Here is a 23,712-nt window from a genome sequence, read left to right as displayed (position 1 = left end):
AGTTCTGAATAATTAAAAGCCAGTATTACTCCTCAGATAGTATACAAATCCATCACTATGACAACTTTACAAAGATATTTAAAGCAAAAAGATCTAAAACCATTACAATTTCTAGCATTGTAGCCTTTTTTTAAAATTTTAATCTTACTAGGCTTGTAAAGTTACACTAGAAATTTAAAAATAGTGAATCATTAAGAAATGCAATTATTACAGACAAATTCTGTACAACGATTCTTGTTGTGAAATTAAAAAAAAACCCCAAAGTTACCCACCTTTTCAGAGAGCAAGAACCTGGAGATTCTCAAGATGACTAAGCCCTGTGGAGCTGCTAACGGAGAAAGACAACCTTCCTATTAATTCTACTTAAAGGTATTTAAAGCTCAGCCTCTCCAGTTGCATCACCTCAGATCAGTTACATACTGGGGATTACTGATGATAATGATTTTATTTTAACTGCCCTCTTTTAAAACACAGAATAAAGAACAGAAACTATTTGGCAAGGCAAACCTTGACTGTTCCAAACAGCAGGTTTTTTGATGGTCTGTTTATAAATAAATATTTGCTTGTTAACAAATATTGAAGTTGAAATATACTGGGAGGGGGTGACTGACAACTTATTTTTCCAACTATCAACCTGGTATTCTGACAAACAGCAATGCCAATATTCAGTTTATCCCATATTCTTAAAAATTTACAAGTGTAACAAATTGATTGGTGCCCATACTGCTTCTTCTTTGGTTATACTTCTACGATTCTCCTGTTCTAAGACAAGAAATTTAAAGTCAATAGGATTTAAAATTGCTGCTTTTCTTGCACTCTTTGAAAAAAAAAGTTTTGGGAAATTTATGAAAACATGTCTGAAAAATTTAAGAAGTGCTGAAGGTCACATCTACTATTAAGACTCTATGGAAGGCACTGAATTCATGCCATTAGATTTTGCATTTAGTAGTCAAGGAGATCTAAGGTAAAATGAGGGGAAAAAAGACAGAACTAAGTCTGAGCCCAGCAGAGATATGAGTAAAAGTAACCAGTCCTAATCATCTTTTATTGGAATACTATGGGAGCACAGGACTGAAAGGGAGCACCTGTGCTGCTGAGCTTTATTTCCAGAAATTGCAGAAGTCACATGTCTAAACACATCCAAAAATGCTTTCAGTGCTTTCCCACTGCAGTAAGGATCACCATTCAACACTTTCCCATTTTAATGAAATAGCTTTCTCCTTTAGTATCATTTTAGAAAAGTTAACCTCTGTAATGCCTCTTTCATGTATTTTTCTGCCTTCACTAAAACTGCTCCTTATAATCATAACAGAGAACAAAAAGAATTTTGCACTTGAATTTTGTCTGAAGGCATTAATATCAGCAAAAGCAAGATAAGTTTCTGAGAGCATACAGTAAGCCAGATAATTTTAAACTTTGTTTTAAAAATATACCTTGTTGTTTGCATACACAGCATTAATAGCACACTCCACACAAAGCTCTCAAAGTAACGAAGCATGAAATTGTCAGAGCAGTTTTCCTTGATCAAGTATTTTTGTCATAAGAGCACACACACCTTGACACTTCTCTGTGATGTGGATGCAAGAGTGAGCTGTGATTTTCCTCATGTCAGCCCAGGTAAGAGACACAGCTCCAAGAGCTGCAAAAAAGGGCTGTGCACAACTTGCAGCAACAAAAGTTGCTTCCATTAAACTATTTCCAGATTGCTTCCATTAAACTATTTCCAGAAATTCATGAGGAGCCAAGGACAGGACACAATGCTGGCAGGAAGATACAAAATGTTACAGCAAAGCAACTAAATTAATGTTTATGGTGCAATGCAAGACTGACAGCACTCACAAATGTTCACATAGTTCCAAGTAACTTCTTTCAAATGATTCCATACTGAAAACTTAATTATTACATCACACAAAGAACTACAAATTGAGTAAAAACTACTTTATTTAATATGTTAAAACACAAGTCTACCTACATGTGTGATCTTTTTGTACAGCTTTTATTGTTATTGAAAAAAAACACAAAATGTTTCCTTCATATATTTGGACTATTATCTCTGTGGATATTATGAGCAATATGACACTGTACATGGTAAGCACCAACAACACTAAATAGCAAGAATTCTCTCTTTATACTTACAGATTGTTTGTGAAATTAAACAAGAAGTACTAACACTGTAGTAATAATAAAAAAAATCAAATAAATTGTTCCTTAAATTAACTCAATTCATTATAATCCTTTAACTATTTCAGAGTTTTAATATTTGATTTTAATAACTATAGCTAAAAAAGTAGCTAGAAACCCAGCATTAGTTACCTGTTTATGGACAGTCACCCTTGTGGTGAGGTAAATGCTATTTCCCCTGTTGTTCTGACAGGGTCCAGAACTAAATAAAGTTACTGTTTTACTCTCTGACCACAGGGTGAAGGCTGAACAAAGCAGAAAGGAGACCATTTCTGCATTTCAGGATCCTGCAACTGAAATTACGTAAGTAAAGGTGAAATGTAAGGAATTAAGCTTGGTTTATCATTAACACCAGACCACAGTTGCTGCATCTGCTCCAATCTCTGGGCTGGAGAGAAACCAGCAAAATGAGAAAGGCAGAAAGGTGATGTGTGCATACTCAGTATATATTCTGAAATCCATTGCACTGCAGAACCAAACCAGGAGATGACTCCTGTCTTTCAGAGAACCAAGCTTGTAATTCAAACCTGGATCATAGCATGAATTTTATATCTAACTTTTCTATTACAATATTGAATCCAAACTTGTCACTGTAAAGAACAAAACTGAAACCTGTCTCCAAGGAGAGCACCCGAGTCCTTGCTCTGTCTGAAGAGCTGTGTAGAGTGCCAGAGTTGCAATAAAAGCACTCAGAGAGCCAAGCCTGCCTGCCTGCCTACAAAAAGACATTGTGGGTTTGTAACAGCCATTCTCTTAGATTGATCTCAGTTCCCCTGTTCACAGAAAGGTGAAAGCAGTCTCAAACAGATCCAGTATATCAAGGCAAGGAATAGAATTGCCTTGGGAAGAAAAAAAATCCCTCTCATTACAGGAAGTGAAGGCAAGGAAAATTGTAAAGCAGTAACATCTATCACATGCCAGTCTTCCCCTCTGACTGCTGCTGACAGGGCAGCAATGTAAACTTGTCAGATAAATGCTTCTCTTGTCAGGTTTGGACTAAAAACTCTATGGTAAGCTTTGTGTCTAGGTGATGATATAAAGTTATTCTTGTACGACTGAAATGAAGGAAGAAAAGGAAGAAAAGGGAGAAGGAAATAATAAGTCAAAATTACTCCTACTGTTCAAGTCTTGACCAAAGAATAAGTTTTTAACAGCTTAATTCACTGTATGCTGCCACACTATCCACCAGCTGGTGAAACGAACCATGAAAGTCTGCTGTCTTTATAGAGCCTCTGAGGAAATACCAATTCACTGGTTTTATTAAACCCTCGTGAGAAAGCCAAGTTTGAAGCTGCTGGGGACTTGTATCAGTTCCAAAGCATGTGGAGAGGGGGTGAAAGGAAACGTCACTTGAAAGAGATGCTTGGTATCAAGCATCAGCTGTGGAACGTCCTCACGGTTGTTTAGCATAGCCTGAAATCAGAACAGAAAGTGTGAAAACAATCAATTAAGAATCAAAGCAAAGCCAGTACATTGCTTTCTTCCCATTGCAAATCTTACTTTTCCATGATGTTAAGCAGATTTGTTTGCATCACTTTCAAGTGTCTAGAAGACGAGCAACTTAGCAATAATGTGATGTAAAGGTCAAGTACAACTATAAAGCATCAAAACTGGTGTGTATGGAGTATCCTGTAAGCTGGATATTAGAAATAGCAGTTGCAGCTCTTACCTGGACTTTGCGAACAAATGATGGAGTCACTCTTTTCTCAAAGTCATCTATCGGAGTGTATGAGTTCAGGATCTTAACTATCTGCTCAAATTACAAAGGACTATTTTAGTGTATTAGTATTTTCATAAAAAGGGAGAAGACAGAAAGAAGAAAGCATTATTATGACATTCTTACTGATATTTAATTAAAGTTTCAGTAAAATGTTTTACAGTAATAAGAGAATTTTGACTTGTCACCTACTGAGTTGTTACATACATGATGATTGTTATGATTAATTTTCAGAGGTGTCAGAAGGATCAAGGAGATGTAGAAAAAGTTGAATTGATCAGGGGTAAGCAATAAAAAGCCCCCTGTGACATACTAAAAAAAATACATTGTGGAGCAAAAATGTGGGATACAACAACGCAGGGAAGCATTCACCACAGGAGCAGTTGAAATGCCCAAAACAATCAGGAATAAGGAGTTAAAATTCCAGTTTAACAAGTGATGATGTGGATTGCTGAGGAATGCTACTTTTATGAAATGGAAGTCCAATGGCTTTCTTCAACTAATTATTTTAGGTAGCTGAGATTCTGCAACCAGTTCTGCCAGAAGGAAACAGATGGTTCATTACCTGCACAGTAGAAAGAGATGTGCAGTGTTCACATATTTCTTTGGCATCATCATCTGTGATCTTTTTAACCTGAAGGAGCCAGGCTGCTTGAGACAGGGGCTCCAAAGTTTCTTTGGCATTGCTGCTTTGAAGATTCTTGTCCTTAAGCCATTCTTCCAAGTAGCTGATGTTACATCTGGGTCAAACCATGGGCAAAGAACAGAAATGTCAGGTTCCCCTTGACAAGCAAATTACTTTGAAGACTGCTCAAGAAGAAACACTCTTCTAATGTTGTGTTCAAATTAATGCATTTTAGTTAAAAACAACACCTGCAGACCATAAAAATCAAGCAATGAATAGCTTATTGAACTATAAATTAAATGCTTTGAACATTTCAATTTTTATTTTGTCTTCACTTTCTATTTCTTAAAGCTTGGCTAATAGAAAGTGAGTTATTAGTTTGGCTGTTTCCATTAAAATTACTAATATATACTGGCATTGTCTACTGCACTGTATGGCATTAAAACACTTATTTACTACTGAGCATGTACAGGAAATGAGAACAATCTTTGCTGTTACAAAGCAGGGCCAAGTCTATAACTGATGACCAGCTTTCTTCTAGTAATGTTCCCAGATGGGCCAAGATTTTACTGATTTTCCTTCACCCGAGTCAGCAGACTGACTCATGGAGAAGAAATGCACTGCTTCTTCTGCAAAACACTTCAGAGCATGCAGACAATTAGGGGCGCATTTCCTTGATGCTTGCAACAAGAGAGATGATGCTCAGACTACACGGCCTCCAAGGCTGCCTCTCAGTGCCTGTCTCGTCACAGAGCATGAAACATGCAAGTCAGCTTTTGTATCTCTGCCAGCCCTGGGACACTGCACCTGTTCACTGCAGTAAGAAAGAATTAAAAATACTGATGGTCACATCACGGATGAGCTAGCACGGAAAGAATCCGAACCATGTCTGACTGTAAGCTTCAGACTGTAATTTTCTCTGCCTTTTCCTCCACTAGTGTTTCCATGGAAAGAACAATTTATAGTTGGCCCATGTTGGGCTGAGAAAGCTCAGCCCAAAATACAAAGATTTGTTTTTCCAAAAGAATAAAAAAACAATTAGCTACTGCCAGCAGAACGGTCACAGAATGTCCAGTGACTTTGAGGTAAAGGACATTATATACAAGTGTTAAAAATTATTTCTCAAGCTTCTAGAAACTTTACTGGCTTTACCTTATCTGCATTCCTTTTCTACAGGAGCACATGTCCTTGCGGAGGAAGAGACTATTGAGGGTGACAGCTCCAATCAGAAAGAAAAGCTGCTTCACTGCCTGCTTTAGGAGCTCAGAGTCCAAGCCATTCTGACACATAGTGCTATAAAAATAGCTGAGCTGCTGCAGGATGGAGGTCATAGTGTAGGTATCTGTATCATCTATACTAGAAGAACGTTTACGGAACCCCGTAGGTTTCAAGCCAGAAATTCCTTGAAGACTTTCATATTCCAGCATGCCTGGTACTGAAATACAACAGAAAATAACTGGTAAAATCAAAATTCACGAGGCTCCTTTCAGTTACATTATTGAACAAAACCTACTTTCAGGGTATCTGAGAAGTTAATTGATACAAGAAAAATAAGATACTGACAAAGGCTTCTGGAGCACACAAGTTTTAAAAAGCCTTTTATTTTTGTATGATGTTGCTCAGATTCACAGCATTATCCTCCACTAGGAAGTTTTGAGGAAAAAGTCTGGGAATATCCTATCCATAAATACCAGGAGAAAGGAGTCAGTCCCACCCTCTGCCTCCCTGTATAAGCTTTCTTCATACACTTCACAAGCTACATCTAGGTCCTCTTGGATGTTGTCTTACCAATCATGTGCTGAATGTTGTTCTCCATCACAATAATGAATTGGTGATATATTCGAATGGCCAAATCACTGAGAATTTGTCTGTATTCTGAGAGATCAAAATGCTTCAAACAGTTCTTATTCTGACGTGCAGTGTTATACTTCATGAACTCCTACAAGTGAGTTGTAAATAGAATTAGAAATCACATAATGTGGTAATTATAAAATGTGTTGGAGTTACTCATTCCATCTCTGGCAGAGCACAGTCTCAGAATGAGTCAAAGCTACAGCTAATTTCAATGGGTGCTTCCTGTACTTCATTTACCAGTTTATGCTGACGTTTGCTCTGCTCCTAAAGCCAAAGGAAAGACATGCATAGATGTCAATGAACTTTGGAGCAATTCCTAGATCTCTTAAAGAGAAAGCAAACTTCCCCTGTTCTCCTGTCATCCCTCCTGCCCCAACCCCCTAAAAAAAACCCCACCAAAAAACACAACAATGTAGTTGTTTCAACTACGATGGCAAACAAAAATCTTTACATTGTATTGTTGCAAAGGGATATTATTTTTGGACTTTTTCATTAGCAAAGTTTTGACTTCTAAAGTCTACTCTGAACACTAACCTTTGTGAAGTATTTAATATTCATTAGAATGTAGATTAAAAGTAAATTCTGGATCCCGAGCTTTCCCTACTGCTGCAACCCCAATTACAGAGTGCTGGAAATGAAGTTTGGCAGGTTTGGGTTCTGTGTGACCCTGGTGTGGCCTCGAGAGGGAACAACTCTAACCCCAGTACAGGCCACCCAAGTCTATAAAACCCCATTAAAAACACAGTAAGGGTTTCTAACTGAGAAGATTTAAAAGAAACTTGAATCTCAGGATGAGATTTAGCTTAAACAAGCAAGTGAAATAAGGGAAAAACCTGAACAGTTCATTGTTTTGCTCCTTTCCAGAGGTTTTCTTCTATTTTGGTAGCAGTAAGTATTTGAATGGCCCTAATTATAAAATAGTAAAGCTGTTTTATATATATACCCAGCCAGGTATCTGAAGTCCAGCTCAATTTAAACTCATGTGGAAAGATTCAAATTAAGTAGCAGTTTCCATGTCATGGCTTTAACCTCCTTTAGCACTTTGATGTTTCCTTCATTTCCCTTGATCCATTAACTCTATACTGTCCTATTATTTGTATAAGACACATAACACCACTGCAGAGCAATGTGAATATATAAATACCTGTAAGAAACACCAGTGAGCTGGTGAATAGTTATTAATTAATGCTATTTTAAATTCCAATTAAAATCTGTCAAAAGTAATGAAATTATTTTATGAAATCAATCCTACCTCTTCCCCGCTGTACTGCTTCAAACAGTTAAGGAAATAATATGTATTGGAAAGCCAAAAGGACAACATCTCAAAGTCTTCTGAATGTTCCTGAAAATGGTAAGTAAAGCAGTCTTACTATGCTATTGTCTCATGAAGTTAGTTCAATAATTAAGACCATTACAGCAGTGGTGGAACAGAGCCCCTCTATACCAGAAGGAGCAGAGAGCATCTGTAAGGTGCTGAACAAATCCTGCTCTGTTTTCAGGCTAACACATAGAAAAGATCCCTCTTTTGCTGGGTAAATACTGCTTAAGTATTCTTATGTGACAGGCTAAATAATAAACTTGAACAGTTTTACAGTTCCTATGGATATCTAGTGTGCTGGAGAGCTTCCTGCAAAGAAACATGAACAACACCTGCATTCACAAATGAAACTGAACTACATATAAACACAGTTCTATCTATCTCTTATTTTTATTAACTGAGTAAACACAAGCTTCTCTAAAGGATAAACTGTGCTATAAATTTATTTGTGTGCAAACTTACAGGCATTGTCAGTACAACATGTTCAACTGCATAAACCACAGTCTCCTTAAACACATAAACCTCCTGTGCTTCTTCCCTGTGTCTGGTGTTTCATTCCATTATAAGTCCCTAATATAGCATTCACAGAGCTGCATTTGTTACATATACAGCATAGCAATTTTTGCTTATAATTTAATTTTGTACACTGGCTGGAAATTTGATTTTAATTGTTTGGGTTCTAGTGCTGCGGTACAGGTGACATGCTGAATTACAGCAGCAGCCAAGCAGTGCAAAAACCTCTTCAGAGTCCACTACCAACTTGCTGCCAGACACAGCAGCCTTCATTTCTGTCCCTCTGACTTTCACCTGTGCTGAAAGCACAGGTGCACTTCACCTAATTAGCTACTCATAGTAAAATGTAAAATACTTTAAATTATTTTGTCAACAACATCTTCAGATAAATATAATTTATGTTAATGCATTCTGTGGATTCCATGTTCAGCACAGCAGAACCTTACCTGGAGACTTTACAGGGATGCTACTACAAAGCTCAAAAAGAGTGTCACTAATGATTGTCATTCCCTTCTAGGAATATCAGCAAATGGAAGTGCTGGCATTTCCCAGGTACCATGCATGCCTTTTGTTAAAAATCAGAAAGTACAGTACACTTCAATCAAAGATAGCTCCTACCTTAACAACCTGTTTGATGCCATCAATGGTTACATTCATGAAGGACTTCAGCATGTCAGCATTGTTCAGGTAATCTGCATACCTCACACACATGAACAGGATGTGAGCTGGAAGGCCAGGTATCATATTAACTACAACTCCACGTGGCTTTAAATCTGCAGAGAGGAGGGTCATCTGGTTTGTTATGTAAAAAACCAATTTTCAATGTATCAAGCACCATGCTGTTCCTTTCTGGAGTGACCAGTCACTTTATAAGTGATTTACTGGTGAATTGCTTGTTTCTGAAAACTTCTGTAATGGTATTGCTCACATGTGAGTATTAATTATATTTTCCTGAGGGTTAGAAAAGTATAGTAGCGAATTCTAAGGTCCAGCATAGGCTATGCCAGGCAGGACAACTTCAAAAAGCAAATTACATTTAACTACCCACTAAATTCCAGCGTTGCTTAAGGCCACACCTTTGTTCACAAAAATCCATTCACAAGTGAGAAGGAGGTGAGAAGAAAAGGTAGGTGTTGTTAATTGAATAATGGTACAAATGTACATGGAAAATTTGTGAATTTCACTATTGATTGTAAGCTAATGAGAAAAGCTGGTCTGGCAGCAAGATTGATCCTATAAAGTAGCTCAGATGAAGGACAAAATCCTTCTACAAGAGAAACATGCGGTACAGTTCCTTTCAGTGAAAGGAAGACATGGAAAGGACAGACAGAAGAGTAACCATCACACATGGATATAAACACAGTGACTTACAGACTTAGTAGATGACCAGGAGGAAAGTAAATTCAAGTCCCTGATGTGGTCTTGAGATTTATAGCTTTAGAGGTGGATAAATAGTAAGAAAGATTATGGTGTCAGCATTATGTAGAGAAAGAAAAAGAGAAGTTATTTTTACACAGATAAAGTACTTCTGTACTTGAAATGTCTGGCACTGGAAAGAGAGCAATACAGAGCTTTCAAATTGTATTGGTGGTTAGAGAATGAGAGAAAAGGCAACTTTGAATATAAGTGAAATATGGTGCCTTGTAGCTTTTGTTACAGCATACTGTTGATGACATTAAAAATCCAAAGTTTTACTAAAATACCGAGGATCAGATTTTGAATGATCCTTTCTTCATCCTCTTTTTTGTACTCCATCATTCCAATGTACTCTTTGGGCACAATGGGCACGTGGGCTTCAGCTGTCAAACACAAAACAACTGTTACTTCCAGGTTAGTGGTTAAGCTAATGGTCACATTAGAACAAACTACTGGAGAAAAGCAGTTTTCTCCATAATAGAGGACACTATAATGTCCACACTAATGTCCTTATCTTATGGCTCCAAGCATTATGAGTTAAGTAACATTCATATTATTCATGAATAGCTTCAGTGGACTCAGTGTGATTACTTGCAGTAAAAAGAAAAGTAAACAGCAAGGTTACAGCTCTACATTAGACAACTCTGCAGTGTTTTTGAGAGTACCCTGTAGTGAGGAATTACTTTGTCTACAAGGGCTTTGTACAGACTAACTTCACATCAGGAATCACCTGCCACTTGAAGGCTCACGGGGGAGGTCCCTGTCAGATGCAGAACTCACACTGTTGGTTGGGAGAGAGTTTGTGTGAGGGTGTGCATGAACTGCTGTTGGCAGCACCTTATCCCTCTGCCTCCACCTCTATCACACAGACCAGGTCCCCTGAGTGCCTTTGATTTAGCAGGGGGAAAACCAAACAAACCAGGACAGGACTTCCATGTAATTTATGTTGATGATTCCCCCAGCACATCTTTCTGAGGTATTAAATTTCTATCTCCACCCCAAACTCCACCTTTTAAAAAATATACTTTTTCTTCAAACAGACACCAGTCAAAGCTATTAAACAAAATAAATCACATAATAGTATCTTACCTTTCTCAATAGTCTTGGTCAGAGTTTTGATCTGATCCTCTAATTTTTTTATTATCCTGTCTTTCATGTCTAGCTTTTCTTCAAGATCCTGTAATAATCAAAGTCAGTGAATTCAGAGTAAACACAGTCAGAAAACATTTTCTACTGCTCCATGTAATTGCCACAATTAAAGTGGACTATGATGTGCTCCTACTTATATTATATTTACCACAAAATCATCATTTCATTCTTTTTCTCCTGCATTTCAGGTACAGTTTCTTAATGACAATTTCATTTCCTCACCATGTTTTCCACAGCAAGTCGAGTTGTCACTTGCTTTATCTGGCATTGTACTTCATCCTGGACTTCATCTTGCATCAAACCATTGCTCAGCCCCTCAATTCCTTGGATTGTGTCCTTCAGGCTCTCTTTTATGTCTCCTTCATTCTGGGCCTCAGTAGTTCTAAAAGTAGATAAGAAGTCTTGTTTCTTAATCTTTTGTGAAAGCACAGTCAGATCATACTTGTGCATTAACTGTACAAAACACTCTAAGGCAAGTATCACTCTTAAGAGGAATGTAATACTTTTAAGGTTTAAGTGACTCTGTTCCCACAGCTTATAGTGACTACATTTCTTATTTAAAAAAAATAATTAAAATTTACCGTCTTTGTGTCCTGTCCCGTTCTAGCTCATAGTGCAGACGATTTGACACCTCTTCCATTTTTTTTTCAATAATAAATGGCAACAAAACCCAAAACAAAGCAGAAACAACAATATCAAAGATATTTACAATTCAGTACTACTATTCAGTAACTCTTTCTTACACTCATAATTTTGTTTCACCTAATGAAATTGAATGACCTGCCAGATAATGTATCAGGGAAATATGTCACTACTCTATACCACACAGAAAATTATATGGGATGAAGAATTTTGATACTACTAACTTCTTGCAGTTGGCAGTAAAATCACTCATAAAATTTAAATCAGTTTAAATCCAAAGGACATATTTCATTCCATATTCTTAGCAGAGCCCTATGGAGACTTCCAAACCATAGAACTGAATGACCTCAAAAAGGAAAAAAACCCACACATTTGCATGTATATTATTCTTTAAGAAGAGATATAAGCTATACACCACATTTTTTCATTGCCTTTCTTTCATTTTACTTATAAGAAAGTAAGTAATAAGGCAATAGAGTAGTCATGGAATATTAATTCAGCTTTTGAAAGTTCAGTTCCAGGAAATGAATCAAACTCATCTCAAACAACTGAAAGACTGGGGACCATAGTGGGACCATTACCTTTCAACTTTACGGTCTGCTCTTGAAGACGGTTTTCAAGATCCAATTTTTGATTTTCAAGTTCAGCAACTTGCTGCTTAAGGTCTGGGATTACCTTTTTGAGAAAAAGGAGATTTGTGTATTTCAGCACCTTCCTTCTTTTCAAATGCCTGCAGTAGTTCCTAAGTCACCCCACAACCCTCAACTGCAAATATTCCAAGCCAGAGAGAGGCTCTGGGGGTTGCTGCTGCCTGCTTGCCTGACTTGTTTAACTTTTCTGGAGGCACCTGCTGCTGGCCACTCTTAAAAACTAAATACTGAATCCAGCTGAATTGCTGGACTGTCTCACTACTACCATTGTTCTGCTCCAGTTTAAAGGAAATCACACCGTGGCTTTAATTTCCCCAGTTCAATTAACAGTGAAAAAACCCCCTCTACGTTTCATAAAACAATTTTAAAAAAAATAATATCATAAATAACTTTCCCTTTCATTTTCAATTTAGGTGACTTTGTTTTGAAAACATTTTTTGATTATTTTTCAGAAAAATGATATGGCATATGCTATCTTCTGGAACAACATCAGGTCCTTGTGTCAGACAGTTTTGCACAGCACCAGTTGTCAGGCTCTCCAGCCGTAGCAGGTTCTGAAATGTGCAGCTGCCCTCTGCTGGGGAGAGCCTCAGAACTTTGAGGAGGCTTCTGAGAAAAATCTCAGATCAGGTTTATGCAAATGAAAAGGCAAAGAGGCTCTGTGAGGCTGCGAGCTGCACACTCAGACAGTGGATGTGGCTGTCTCCTGACACACTAGCCCAGCAGGCAGGGACACAAGCCTTATGGAGGTGCCATCTCACATGGCCCCCTTTGTTTGAACCCTGAGATTTCAAAGACATGAGCACAATATTTTGAGTGCCACAGACACTTCTGGGTTGTACCTCTACACCTGGACCTTACCAGATTTTCTGAAGTTAGCCTGCTCACTTCAAGCCGAATGCCATCGTTTATGTCATTTTCCTCTCGGAATAATTTTTGTAGATGATTAATATCTTGACTAAGATGTTCAACTTTAAAGTTCAAACCTTCAATTTCCTTCTCATATATCTCCTTCTGAGACTGGAAATGGCTTTCCAATACTCTGTTAAAACAAAAGTGAGAAAGCACTTGGCAGGTATAGAATGACCTTGATTAAATGGGTCAAATTTAATACAAAGTGAAAACAAAGTACTGTGATTAACACAGAGATATTCCATTACATCACCTGTGCATTCAAGGAGTTGAAAGTTATGCATGATATCACAGAGGAAACACATTTCCCTGACTGACACATACACACTTATCTCACTGGCTTGCTAGAAGTTTATTCAACTCATTTTAAACTGCTCAGTTCATCATATAATGTAGTGTTTGTTCATTTCCTTAACAGAAGTTCAGTATTTCACTGTAAAATTTGCTACCCACTGATCTTTCCATTTATCTTCTAGATCACAGCTTGGAGTTCTGGAAACAACAAAGAACTGAGCTAACCTTGTGGCTTTTTTCAAGCCCTCGTAAGCAAACCACAGTTCTCCATCCTCATTTAAGTGTTCCAGATCCTCTGTAGAGAGTCTAGAATGCAAGGCAGAACCATTAGTGTGCAGATGACCATCATGCATTTTTTTAAGCTTTTTTGAAGATGTCTCAGAACAAAATTACCTGCTTCTTACATCTTCAAAATCATAACTTTCAAGAAGCTGCTTTGTAACTTCTGACATCTTTTCTGGAAAAAAAAAAACCAAACCACAAAGTTTCTAAAATTCATTATTTTCTCTGCATGTTTCATTATAAAGATCAAACCATCCTCTTCCTAAATCTACAAGGTTCTTTCCTGGTGCTCAGTGAATCCATCTGATTTACCACAGGAAATACCATAAGGCACTTGGTTTGACTTTGGGATGTGTAGGAGCATTATGTGGATGTACCACCAGTACTGGGTTATTTTCTAAACTTTCAATGCAAAGTTACATCTTTCTGGTCTGAATCTGGGCAGCTCCTAGAGTTGTATAGATGACTGCTAGGTTCCTACATTAAATGTTGTAAATACAGGTTTGCTCTATGACATTATTATCATTAAACAAAGTTCATAATAGTAGTGCTTCTTAACTATGTTTTTCCAAAGAGAACCCAACTCAGCAAGTTATTAAGCATATTTGACATTATTGGACCTAGGACAAAGGACAGGATGAATGAAAAACTAGATAATGTATTGTTTACACATTTTTGGGTCACTTGTTAAGCTCTAAGTGAAGTTTAAATTCTAGGTGAAGTTTAAATCATTAGTATTTATTTCTAAACACAAAGGTGAAATGTCTGAATTCAGTTTCCTCAAAGGGGTACCCCAGATCTCAGTATTCAGTGACCATTTGTAAAACTGTATATATATGTATGAATGGAATGACACCACCATGGGATGGGAAAGAGAACTGGAATTTTGTCATAGGTGACATTGAGGAGCTCAGTTTAGCCTGGCCTGGCTCACACTGCAGTTAGGAATTCTCTGGTGTGTAACTTACCCCTCAATTCTCGCTTCTGTGACTGGGCCTGCTTTTCAACATCCAATTTTTGTGTCTGAAGCAGCTCAATTTCCTTTTGCAACTCAGGTATTTTCTGAATCAGATAGAAATCATATACTGAGACAAGGAGCGGATGACAAGGGCTGAGTATCAGTTAAATCATAATTATAATAAAGAACAAGTTAATATGGTGAAAAGCTTAAAATGCCTTGTGTTTAAAGCATCTGGTTCTCAGGCATCAGAGCATAACAGTAATGTGATGCACTGAAAAAAATATGTTTGTGCCATGGAATTGACTCAGAGGAAAAGAAGTGACTTTGCACTATTTTAAGGTTCAGTTTATAAACTACATATATGAAAAATCCCCTGAGAAACTAATACTTTCTGAGAAAAAGGAAGGAAAAAACGTCTATATTTAAATTTATAAATATCCAAGTACAATTACTCTTGAAAACATGCACTTCTGTGAGCAGTAACTTGCACTGTCTACATGAAAACAACACAATATAGCAATGTATCAAATACAGCTTATTAACTACAGCTTCTTCTAAAAATGGACTGGAAATAAATAAATTAGTGAAGGTAATCTTGAAACAAAACATGCACATTCTCCACTTGCTTTATCTAGCAAAGACTCCAAAATTAAATGTGTCATGCTTCACCTGTGCTTGTTTTGTAAGCTGTCCTACTTCCATTTTCAAGCCATCCTGAATGATAATTTCTTGCTGAATTTGTTGCTGCAGCTGAGTTTTTTCTTCTTTCAGAATCTTAATTTCTCCCTTGAGCAATTCAATCTCCTTTTCATAGTCCTGCTTCTGGTTTTGGAAATTTTTCTCAAGTATACTAAAGAACACAATAAAAAGGTAATTTTATTCATCTACATTGGTAAGTGAAGAAGTGGGCTTTGTTTTAGCTTTAATTTGAAGGACATGCTTTGTTGAAGAGCACCTAAATGAAGTATAATTACTTGAAAATGCTATCCTACATCCTCAGAACCCACCCACATAATGGATGATAATGGGAGGAGAACATTCCTATATTTCCTTACAGATATCATAATGATACTGGGATGGAATTCAAGGCAAAACTGAGTTTCTTCCACTCAAGGTCCATTCTCTAACTCTCTGAGTTAGCCACTGAGCAGCTTTCTGCTACACTCATGGCCACAGTCAGCACTGAAGAAGGACTCAGCAAAAGGAAGCCCTGTGTCCTTCTCAGTAAAACATTGCAGGAAATTTTCCATTTTCCACCAGTCCCAGCATCATGCAGATAATGAGCAAAGCAGAAGAAACTAGCAGAAGAAGTCCTCTTAATATAGTCTGAAGTTATTGGCAGCTGAGGTCAGGCTGAGCTGGAGCACCACAGAGCTTCCAGCCCTCAGGAGCAGTAACTGATTGCTCTCTTCACACTTCACAGAACAGCATTTCTCTGGCACTCAGGGTTCTCTGTCTTGTACTGGAAAAAAGTTATTGGGAAATAAACACTTGATCCGAGAGAAGCATGCTGAAATCAATAGCCATTTGTTGATAAATGACAGTATATTTACTGCAAATTAAATACCTAAGGGGGGGAAAAAGTTCTTTATATTTTTAACAGAATGACTTCTACAAATGCCTTTCCCTCACACTGAATCTTTCAATTCTGTCCTTTCATATTCACTTCACAGGAGTTCTGACTGGTGTAGCCATCAGCTGCTCTTCCACTCCTGACCAAATTCTGAGGACACCTCCGAAGAAACCACTATGATCAGAGTTGCCTTTCAGTTCTCAGAGACACGTGGAAAGACAGCAAAAGCAAGAACAGTCTCATTTCCTGCATATGACTCACCCATAAACAAAAATGTGCTTTTCCTAAACTCTGCATGAAGCACTTCAGTACCAGCATTAATGCCCAAGAACATGGACAGATTCATAAATGATGTCAGCATAATATATTTGCAGAAGGAGAAAGAAAGGGAAAGAGAAAAAACAAATGCTGTTTCTAAGAAATAAAATTCAGGTTACATACATTCGCTGGTTTTCTTCTTTTTGTACATCATTGAAGAGTTGCTGTGTGAGGTCATCCATTTTCTCTGTCAAAAAATATTTTAATATTTCAAAGACCTTCATGCAATTGTGTGTATTTATTAAAAAAACATGACCACAGTGAGTTTTGTTTTAATCAGGAATCCTTGACATATTCTGAGGCCAAAATTACTCTCTCAAGTGCCAAAAATTGTCACAATACATTTTACAAGTAATGCTATAGAAACAAAAGGATTCTGAAGCACAAAATTGTGCAATTATTCATTTAAAATATACTTGATCTCATGTGCTGCCTGTGTCCTTTGAAATTAGATTCCTAAAAATAGAGTATTAAAGGAAGCAAGGGTGAAGCTACACTTTGAAGGAATACATGTGTATGAAAAAGGAAACAGGAGAGCTTCTAGTATTGAAAGAACAAATTTAATTTAACTATTAAATAAAAAGAATTTGCACACTTGTGCTACACATTCTAAGCAGAAGAAGGGCCAGCTCTCAATTTACTACAATTTCAGAATTTATATTGCATTTATTATAACAAAAGTAATTTACTTTTGCTGAAAACCAGACTTTACCACACTATAACTCCTTTGAAACTCCCTTTAGTTATTGTACCTTTCATTTCCTCAGTTTTTTCTTGGAGTTTCATTTCCAAGGTCTCCTTCTGCTCTTGTAATTCTTTATTCTGATTCTCAAGTTTTAAGATTTTCTGTACACACAAAAAAAGTAAGTAAAATATACAAATTACAAAGGAGGAGGAAATAGGTCACAGAAGATCTTACATTTTAAGAAGCAAATATGGACTCTTCCTTCCCTGCTGCCTCTCCCCAAAAGAGTATAGTTACTTAGAAACTCTCAAAACACACTTTTGATAAATCCAGTAACTGAAAACATTATTTAAAAACAAAAGCACACAGATGGCAGTTAAAATTTACCTGCTCACTCTCCTCTTTATATTTTTTCCCTTTCTCTTCATATGTTCTCTTTTGAGTAGTCAATTTTTCGAGTTCTGATTCAAGTTTCTGAATCGTATCCACATCATTCATATGAGCTGAAGCCAGACTGGTCAATCGTTCCAGCAAACCATGATTTTCTCTACTCTACAATCAGCAGGACAGGACAAAAGAAAACAGAAAAATGCACTGAAACTTCCATAGAATTGTAAAGGGAGCACCTGACCTATTTCTGCTCACCATCCATTATCAGTCATGATTACTTCAACTCAGGACTGTTTCCATCAATTAGATTAAAACTACCATTTTAAAGACTATTTGGCTGGAATGGCTCTCAGTAAGCTGCAAAATAAACATAATGTTGAGCTCCCCAAAGTTACAAAACATGTCACACCAGAGCAGTATCTCACACATCCTCCATCCTAACACAAACAACCCCATCCAGAGACTGGATGGACTTAAGAAACAGTAAAAAAAACCAAAAAGGTAATTGCAGACTCTTCTCATTTGCATAATTAACCCAAAAATACAAGGAAATCCTAGATGATTATTTCTATCCTGGGAGTAGTAAGTCTGGAGTTTATTGTAAAGGACCATAAGCCTTACATATTCTCCTGTCTTCTAAATTCAACCCCTTTGACTATAGCAGATATGAGAAAACAATCAGTACAAATCAGCAGCTGACTGCTTTCCCTCACCTGTTCTTCTATCTTTTTCTGCAGTTGCTGAACTCTGTATGAAAGCTGGATATTCAGCACAAAGCGCCGAATGTTCTGGAACCGGCGCCTGGCAAGCCACGCACGGGCATACTTCTGGAGGATCACAGCCTTCTGCTCCTCACGCATCTTTAAAAGGAAGCATTAACATCTGCCTGTAATTAGCACAATCCACATCAATTACAGCAGTCTGCGAGCCTACACACACCGGTGAGGACAATGCATCCCATGGAAATATCAAAACACTGAAATATCCAGGCTGCAGAAACATTTGAGGCACTGCAGTAATCACAGCATGTGGTCTGCATCCAGCATAAACCAGACAGAGATCTTGCTAAAAAACCAGAAAAACAGCTGAAGATAGGAGAACCAGACAGGCAAAAGGTAAAGTATTAGAGATAATTGCCATTGTGTTCATCTCTTTTACAGAGCACGTGTTGTTTCCAGTTACTGAAATAAGAATTTTGATAGGCTGTACCTTCCGATACTTTTTTCTTGCTAGAAATCCTCTTGTGTAAGCTTGTATTGTTACAGCAGCCACATGGATGAGCTGGCAAAGCCTACGGACCAGGTAACCCCGACAGTATTTCTGAATAATTATAGCTGCCCATGTTTGCTTCAGATTTCTTGCAGTTATAGCTTGCCTTAATTCAAAAGACAAGAAAATTTACTTTAGTCACATTTGATTTCTCATGCTCATTGCATTGGTCGATCAAACTACAAACACACATACAAGAAAGAGAAGATTTCAAGAACAGGCATCCATTATCAACAACAGAGCTTGTTCTTCAACCAAAGTGAAAAAGAGGGAGTTATCCACAACTTTTAAGTGTGTCCACAAGCATTTGTTCTCATGGTCTGTATATGAAAGCCTACACAGGGCCATTTTTCAGTCTGCTTTGAGAATGCCTGGTGCACTTTCTTTGCAGTGATTTGTCCACACTAATTTGTACACCCCTGATTTCTTCCCTGGCTCTGAAGCTCAGCAGAAAGCCCAGCTGGGACATCTATTGTCAGCCAAGGCCTGAGCCCACAGGAAGAGTGGCCACTGGGGAATCTGGCAGACACCGCTGGAAACTACTGACACAATTTTTCATACCAGCTGAGTAACTTGAACACGTTCAAGTTCATAATTACAATCAACAGGAAATGGAAATACAACCTGAATTGCTCTTCCATAAAAACTGCACTTGGGCATTAGGAGGCCCTCCCGTGTGCCCTCAGACACGCCAGGAGCGGGCAGGGAGCAGGCAGGAGTACCTCACGGTGCGCTGCCCGCGGAAGTACTGCTGCACGGTGAGCGCTGCTCTCCTCATGCTCAGGAACCTCCTCCGCTGCAGCCAGCCCCGCACACGCTTCTGGATCAGGATGCACGCCTGTCTCAGCTTGTCTGAGCGCAGCTTCTCTAAGTAAGCTACCTGTCCCGCTCTGAAAAAAATTTTTGTTCTCCCAAACTGATACTGGTTATGATCCTGGAAAGAGAAAACAGTAGATATATTAAGTTTTTAGTTTATTTTTGTAGACCGGATATTCTCTTCCTTTTGCAAATTGTCACTTCAGGCAAGCTCTGCTTCAAGACATGATCTTCCTAAATGAGAATAGCTTCTCTGCCTGCTTTGCAGATAGAATAGGTAGGGGGGAAAACTCACTTAGCAGGAAAGACACAAAGAACTACATCAAAAGTTGTACACTAGTGACCTAAAATTAAAGGGAGGCTCTGGACTTATCATCAAGGCCTTAAAAGCAACCTCTTCACCTGCTCCTCCAAGTCTGGTTCCATGTGCTCAGCAGTACCTTTTGATGCAGGCTTCTAGCCTGGAAGCAGTGAGCTGTGTGAGCAAAAACTCAAAGTGAGGCTGCTTTTAAGCTCCAGCTCTCCCCCTTGGCCTGTGCCAGAGCTACTCAGCAAGTGTGCCTGTGTTTATGTGAGTCCTAAACCCCAAATCTGAACCCACTCCTGGTGTGCTGACCTGACTGGGACCAGCCTCACCACCACAGGCTCCTCTAACAAATAGAAGCAATGTGCAAAATAGCAAATTTTTTAACAGCTCTCCAACATGCTGCATTCCACCATCAATATCCCTCTTGTGCTTGTAATACTTAACAAATGTACACCATTTACTGTTTACTGGTTTATAAATACAGCACAGCTTCCATTTTGCAAGTAACAATATTAAGCACAGAGTGGTTAAATTCTCTGTCTACATCATGATTGTCACAGCACAAGGTTACTGACCCACAAGCCTGTGTGCAACACAGTAGATCAGGAAAAACAGTAATAATGTAAACACCTTTCCTGTCTGAGAAGAGATACTACCCATGGCAAAAGAGAACTTTTATTTCTAATAGATGCTGTAATACATCTATTGGTTGGTGCAGACAAACCAACCTGGATCAGCCTCTGCAAAACAATCTTGCAAATCTGTTTCTTGTCATTTATGGAGAGCTCCTGCTGTGTCATAAGAATGCTGTAACGGCTGAAAAACTCAATGTATGTCCACCTGGAAAATTAGAAGTCAACAAATTAATTTAATTAGGACATCCAGGTATTTTTTTGGCACAGGGAAGGTCACTGCTATCTCTACCTGGATGGGTAGCTCTGTGCACTAATCCGAATAGTTTCCAAAACACCACACGCTCGCAGCTGCTGAGCAACTCTTTTGGAATCAAACCTAAAAGAAAAGCAGTGTTATGCTTTACATTTCTGCTGGGTTTGGCATGCTAATAATTAGAACCATTCTACCAACTGGGTTTGTATGTCTGCTCATAGGACACAAAGCTCTCTGCTTCCTATATAGTGTCTTACTCCATATCACATACTAAAAAGATGAATAAATACAAAAATCTGGGGTTTCTGTTTCTTTCTCAAAACCAAAGGAAGGCTGTATTTATTTCTCCCATTAAAATTCCTGTTTCCTTTCAGTATTAACTGTGCCAGTTCATAGCAGCAAGTGGTAAAGAACAGCTCCAATCTTAACACAAAACATACACAGAAATAAACCCCTTCAGGAACCCACTAGGAAGAATCTCCCCAGGTATTCTTTAGCCCATTCATTATGAATAAACCAGGATTTGCCCATTAATACCTGGATTCAAAATTACAAACACAAGGCATGGAAAGGTCCTTTCCTGCTCTGGACAGAGCTGATATGTCCACAGAGCACACCACCAGTGTCAATTCAGTACCAGCCAACAGACCCCTGTGTCTGGCAGATGACTACAGTGTTCTTTCAGAGGCTTATGGTGCACTTTTCTAGTCTAATTCTGACATATTTTTACATTATCCAAGCCATTTCTGCCCTCACTGCAGAATCACGAGAGCTCACTGCAGTGACAGTGATATAATATCATCAGTAATGAGTTTTGCATAGAAAGATTTTGTCTGGCTACAAGAAAATGAACTAACACACTTAAAAGATTTAATTTAGAATCAAAGCTGGCCTCTTCCCTCCTACTCATGTATGATAAAGGCTTTAATTTTATTTGTCAGTGCACTGCCTGCCAGCTGGAATCTGTGGAAGACACCAGAGTGCTTCCACAGGTCTGCCCATAGAAGAGACCAACAGCTGCACCAAAGTCACTCCTACTCACAGGTTAGTGGTTATAAATCATAGGAATTATGAAAATTGTCTGTCACTTATGACTGCATTAAAACATAAAAATTACATAAAAATTGGGGAAAAATCTGGGGCTGTGTTCAACACTGTTCACAGCTTTTCTTCTAAAGCTCTTTTAAATATTTCTGCAGACAAAAGGGAATTTGACAAAGAAAATGGCAGAGGTTTTTATTCTCTAAATATGAATTTGGGTTAATCTATACTGCATAAGAACAACACACCTATACAAAATATTCATCAGTTTAAACCAAAGGAGGACAACCTTTACCCTAAAAATGTTCTGGTAAATGCAAAAACACTAGTATCCAACTTGAAAAATATTAGGTTAAAGGATTTTTAAGGTAACAATAATAATACCTAAATATTCCATTTTTGTAAGAAGAGAATATTTTTTTCAAATTCAGCTGTCTGGAAAGGAAAACCACGCTCTGCATGAGAAGTTTCTCAACAATAAGAATTTAGCTTGCTGACACACCACTAGAGTGATACAGAAAACCACAACTGAGCACAACTAACATACTTACTCAAAAGGCAATTTCTCATCGTTTGGCTTTATGCATCTCACATAATGAGGAGTGGTTGCATTGAGTGTCACCATAAGTAAAGACAAAGAATTCCGGAACTAGAAAACACCAGACATAAGAGTTCTGCTAATGAAACATTTCCAGTAAAAAGTCAAATCTTAGTCTTTTAATTATTTGATAGGTTTTGGCTGGACACTGAGAGATAGGATTTAGATCTTACATGTGGGAAATTGAAGACTGTGGCTGTACTAAACAGCCTCCTATATACAAAATAAACACACCTACTTATAGCCAGACCTGGAGCACTGCTCTGTGTCCCCTGCTGTCCTGGAAACTGGACAGTCCCCCATGAACAGTGACAGAAACCAGTCTCAGACTGCCCAGCATTTCCCAGAAAGTACAAACACCACAGAACAGCAGCTTTGTGCGGTACCTTACTGCCCACAGTCATCCGGAGCTGTTTGTTGGGTGATTTCAGAACAGGTCTGGCAGATTTGATGTTTATAGCTGAACTGAAAGGTGAAGCTGACACTGGACTGTCTTGAAAAAAATTTGCACACAGATGAAACTAAAAGTGTGGTGAAAGAACCAGAGTTAAACACTGTGTAACTGCAGCATCATTTTAATCAAAATTACATTTACTATAACGTAAAATGCAAACCCCTTAATACTTAGGCCAGGCATTGCAGAATTTTAAACTGGGTATTTAAGCCACAAACAATAATTGAAAAAAGAGTTGCAATGATTCTGAGTCTATTGTGAAGCACTTTACACATTTCACACACAAAACTCAACATCTGTGAGAGCAGCCTGCAAAAGCTATTTCAATATAAGCAAATACAGACAAACACAGAGCAGAACTAAAAATAAGAGCACTTAAGGCTGTATTTTCACACTATGCAATTAAAATTAAGAATATATTTTCAGGTCAGATGAATTTAGCTTCTTAAGAGTAATCCTGAAGTCTCAAGGCTCTGGACTTCAAAGGGACAAGCAGATGGGAAGGGGCAGGCACACATAAGACACCTGATGTTTCCTTTGCCCTGGCATTTTCTTAACCTCTTTTGAAGAACAAACAAAGGCAGTTGTTAATGATAAACCACCTATCAAAGCTGCATGTAATGACTGCAGAAAAAAAAAGTCTTCAGTTATAAGGATTACAAAATTCTCTTGAAGGGAGAGATTAAAAAAAAATCCCAATATAACAAGCATAGAAAATGCACATACATGAAGGAAGTTGAACTGTGTTTTTTCATCTTGTATATTATTTGATGTTAAAAACATACACTTGTACAATATGGATAAAATTAACTTAGTCAACCTATTAAAAATCTTTGTATCAGAACAAACATTTTAAAAT

General features: G+C 37.9%; 1 protein-coding gene across 1 annotated transcript in view; it reads right to left on the bottom strand.

Annotated features, from left to right (window-relative positions):
• Positions 1 to 1,923: 1,923 nt before the first annotated feature.
• The window catches only part of MYO5C (myosin VC), a 33,006-nt gene continuing 11,217 nt past the window's right edge, over positions 1,924 to 23,712 (bottom strand). The window contains exons 15-41 of the mRNA XM_015639127.2: positions 22,786 to 22,920; positions 22,353 to 22,450; positions 20,797 to 20,883; positions 20,601 to 20,712; positions 19,472 to 19,683; positions 18,690 to 18,855; positions 18,194 to 18,340; positions 17,478 to 17,642; positions 17,158 to 17,251; positions 16,529 to 16,592; positions 15,184 to 15,364; positions 14,522 to 14,615; positions 13,665 to 13,728; positions 13,497 to 13,577; positions 12,927 to 13,107; positions 11,997 to 12,090; positions 11,355 to 11,406; positions 10,996 to 11,155; positions 10,714 to 10,801; positions 9,912 to 10,007; positions 8,827 to 8,981; positions 7,630 to 7,719; positions 6,312 to 6,462; positions 5,676 to 5,958; positions 4,464 to 4,638; positions 3,851 to 3,931; positions 1,924 to 3,594 (exon numbers count right to left, since the gene is read on the bottom strand). Of these exons, the coding sequence (XP_015494613.1) occupies positions 3,442 to 3,594; positions 3,851 to 3,931; positions 4,464 to 4,638; positions 5,676 to 5,958; positions 6,312 to 6,462; positions 7,630 to 7,719; positions 8,827 to 8,981; positions 9,912 to 10,007; positions 10,714 to 10,801; positions 10,996 to 11,155; positions 11,355 to 11,406; positions 11,997 to 12,090; positions 12,927 to 13,107; positions 13,497 to 13,577; positions 13,665 to 13,728; positions 14,522 to 14,615; positions 15,184 to 15,364; positions 16,529 to 16,592; positions 17,158 to 17,251; positions 17,478 to 17,642; positions 18,194 to 18,340; positions 18,690 to 18,855; positions 19,472 to 19,683; positions 20,601 to 20,712; positions 20,797 to 20,883; positions 22,353 to 22,450; positions 22,786 to 22,920 (3,459 nt within the window). The 3' untranslated portion in view covers positions 1,924 to 3,441. The remainder of the gene's footprint in view (positions 3,595 to 3,850; positions 3,932 to 4,463; positions 4,639 to 5,675; positions 5,959 to 6,311; positions 6,463 to 7,629; positions 7,720 to 8,826; positions 8,982 to 9,911; positions 10,008 to 10,713; positions 10,802 to 10,995; positions 11,156 to 11,354; positions 11,407 to 11,996; positions 12,091 to 12,926; positions 13,108 to 13,496; positions 13,578 to 13,664; positions 13,729 to 14,521; positions 14,616 to 15,183; positions 15,365 to 16,528; positions 16,593 to 17,157; positions 17,252 to 17,477; positions 17,643 to 18,193; positions 18,341 to 18,689; positions 18,856 to 19,471; positions 19,684 to 20,600; positions 20,713 to 20,796; positions 20,884 to 22,352; positions 22,451 to 22,785; positions 22,921 to 23,712) is intronic.

This window comes from Parus major, chromosome 10 (genome assembly GCF_001522545.3).
Source record: "Parus major isolate Abel chromosome 10, Parus_major1.1, whole genome shotgun sequence".
Lineage (NCBI taxonomy): Eukaryota > Metazoa > Chordata > Aves > Passeriformes > Paridae > Parus > Parus major.
The sequence above is the reverse complement of the archived record's forward strand: the minus strand, read 5'-3'. Positions and strand labels throughout refer to the sequence as shown.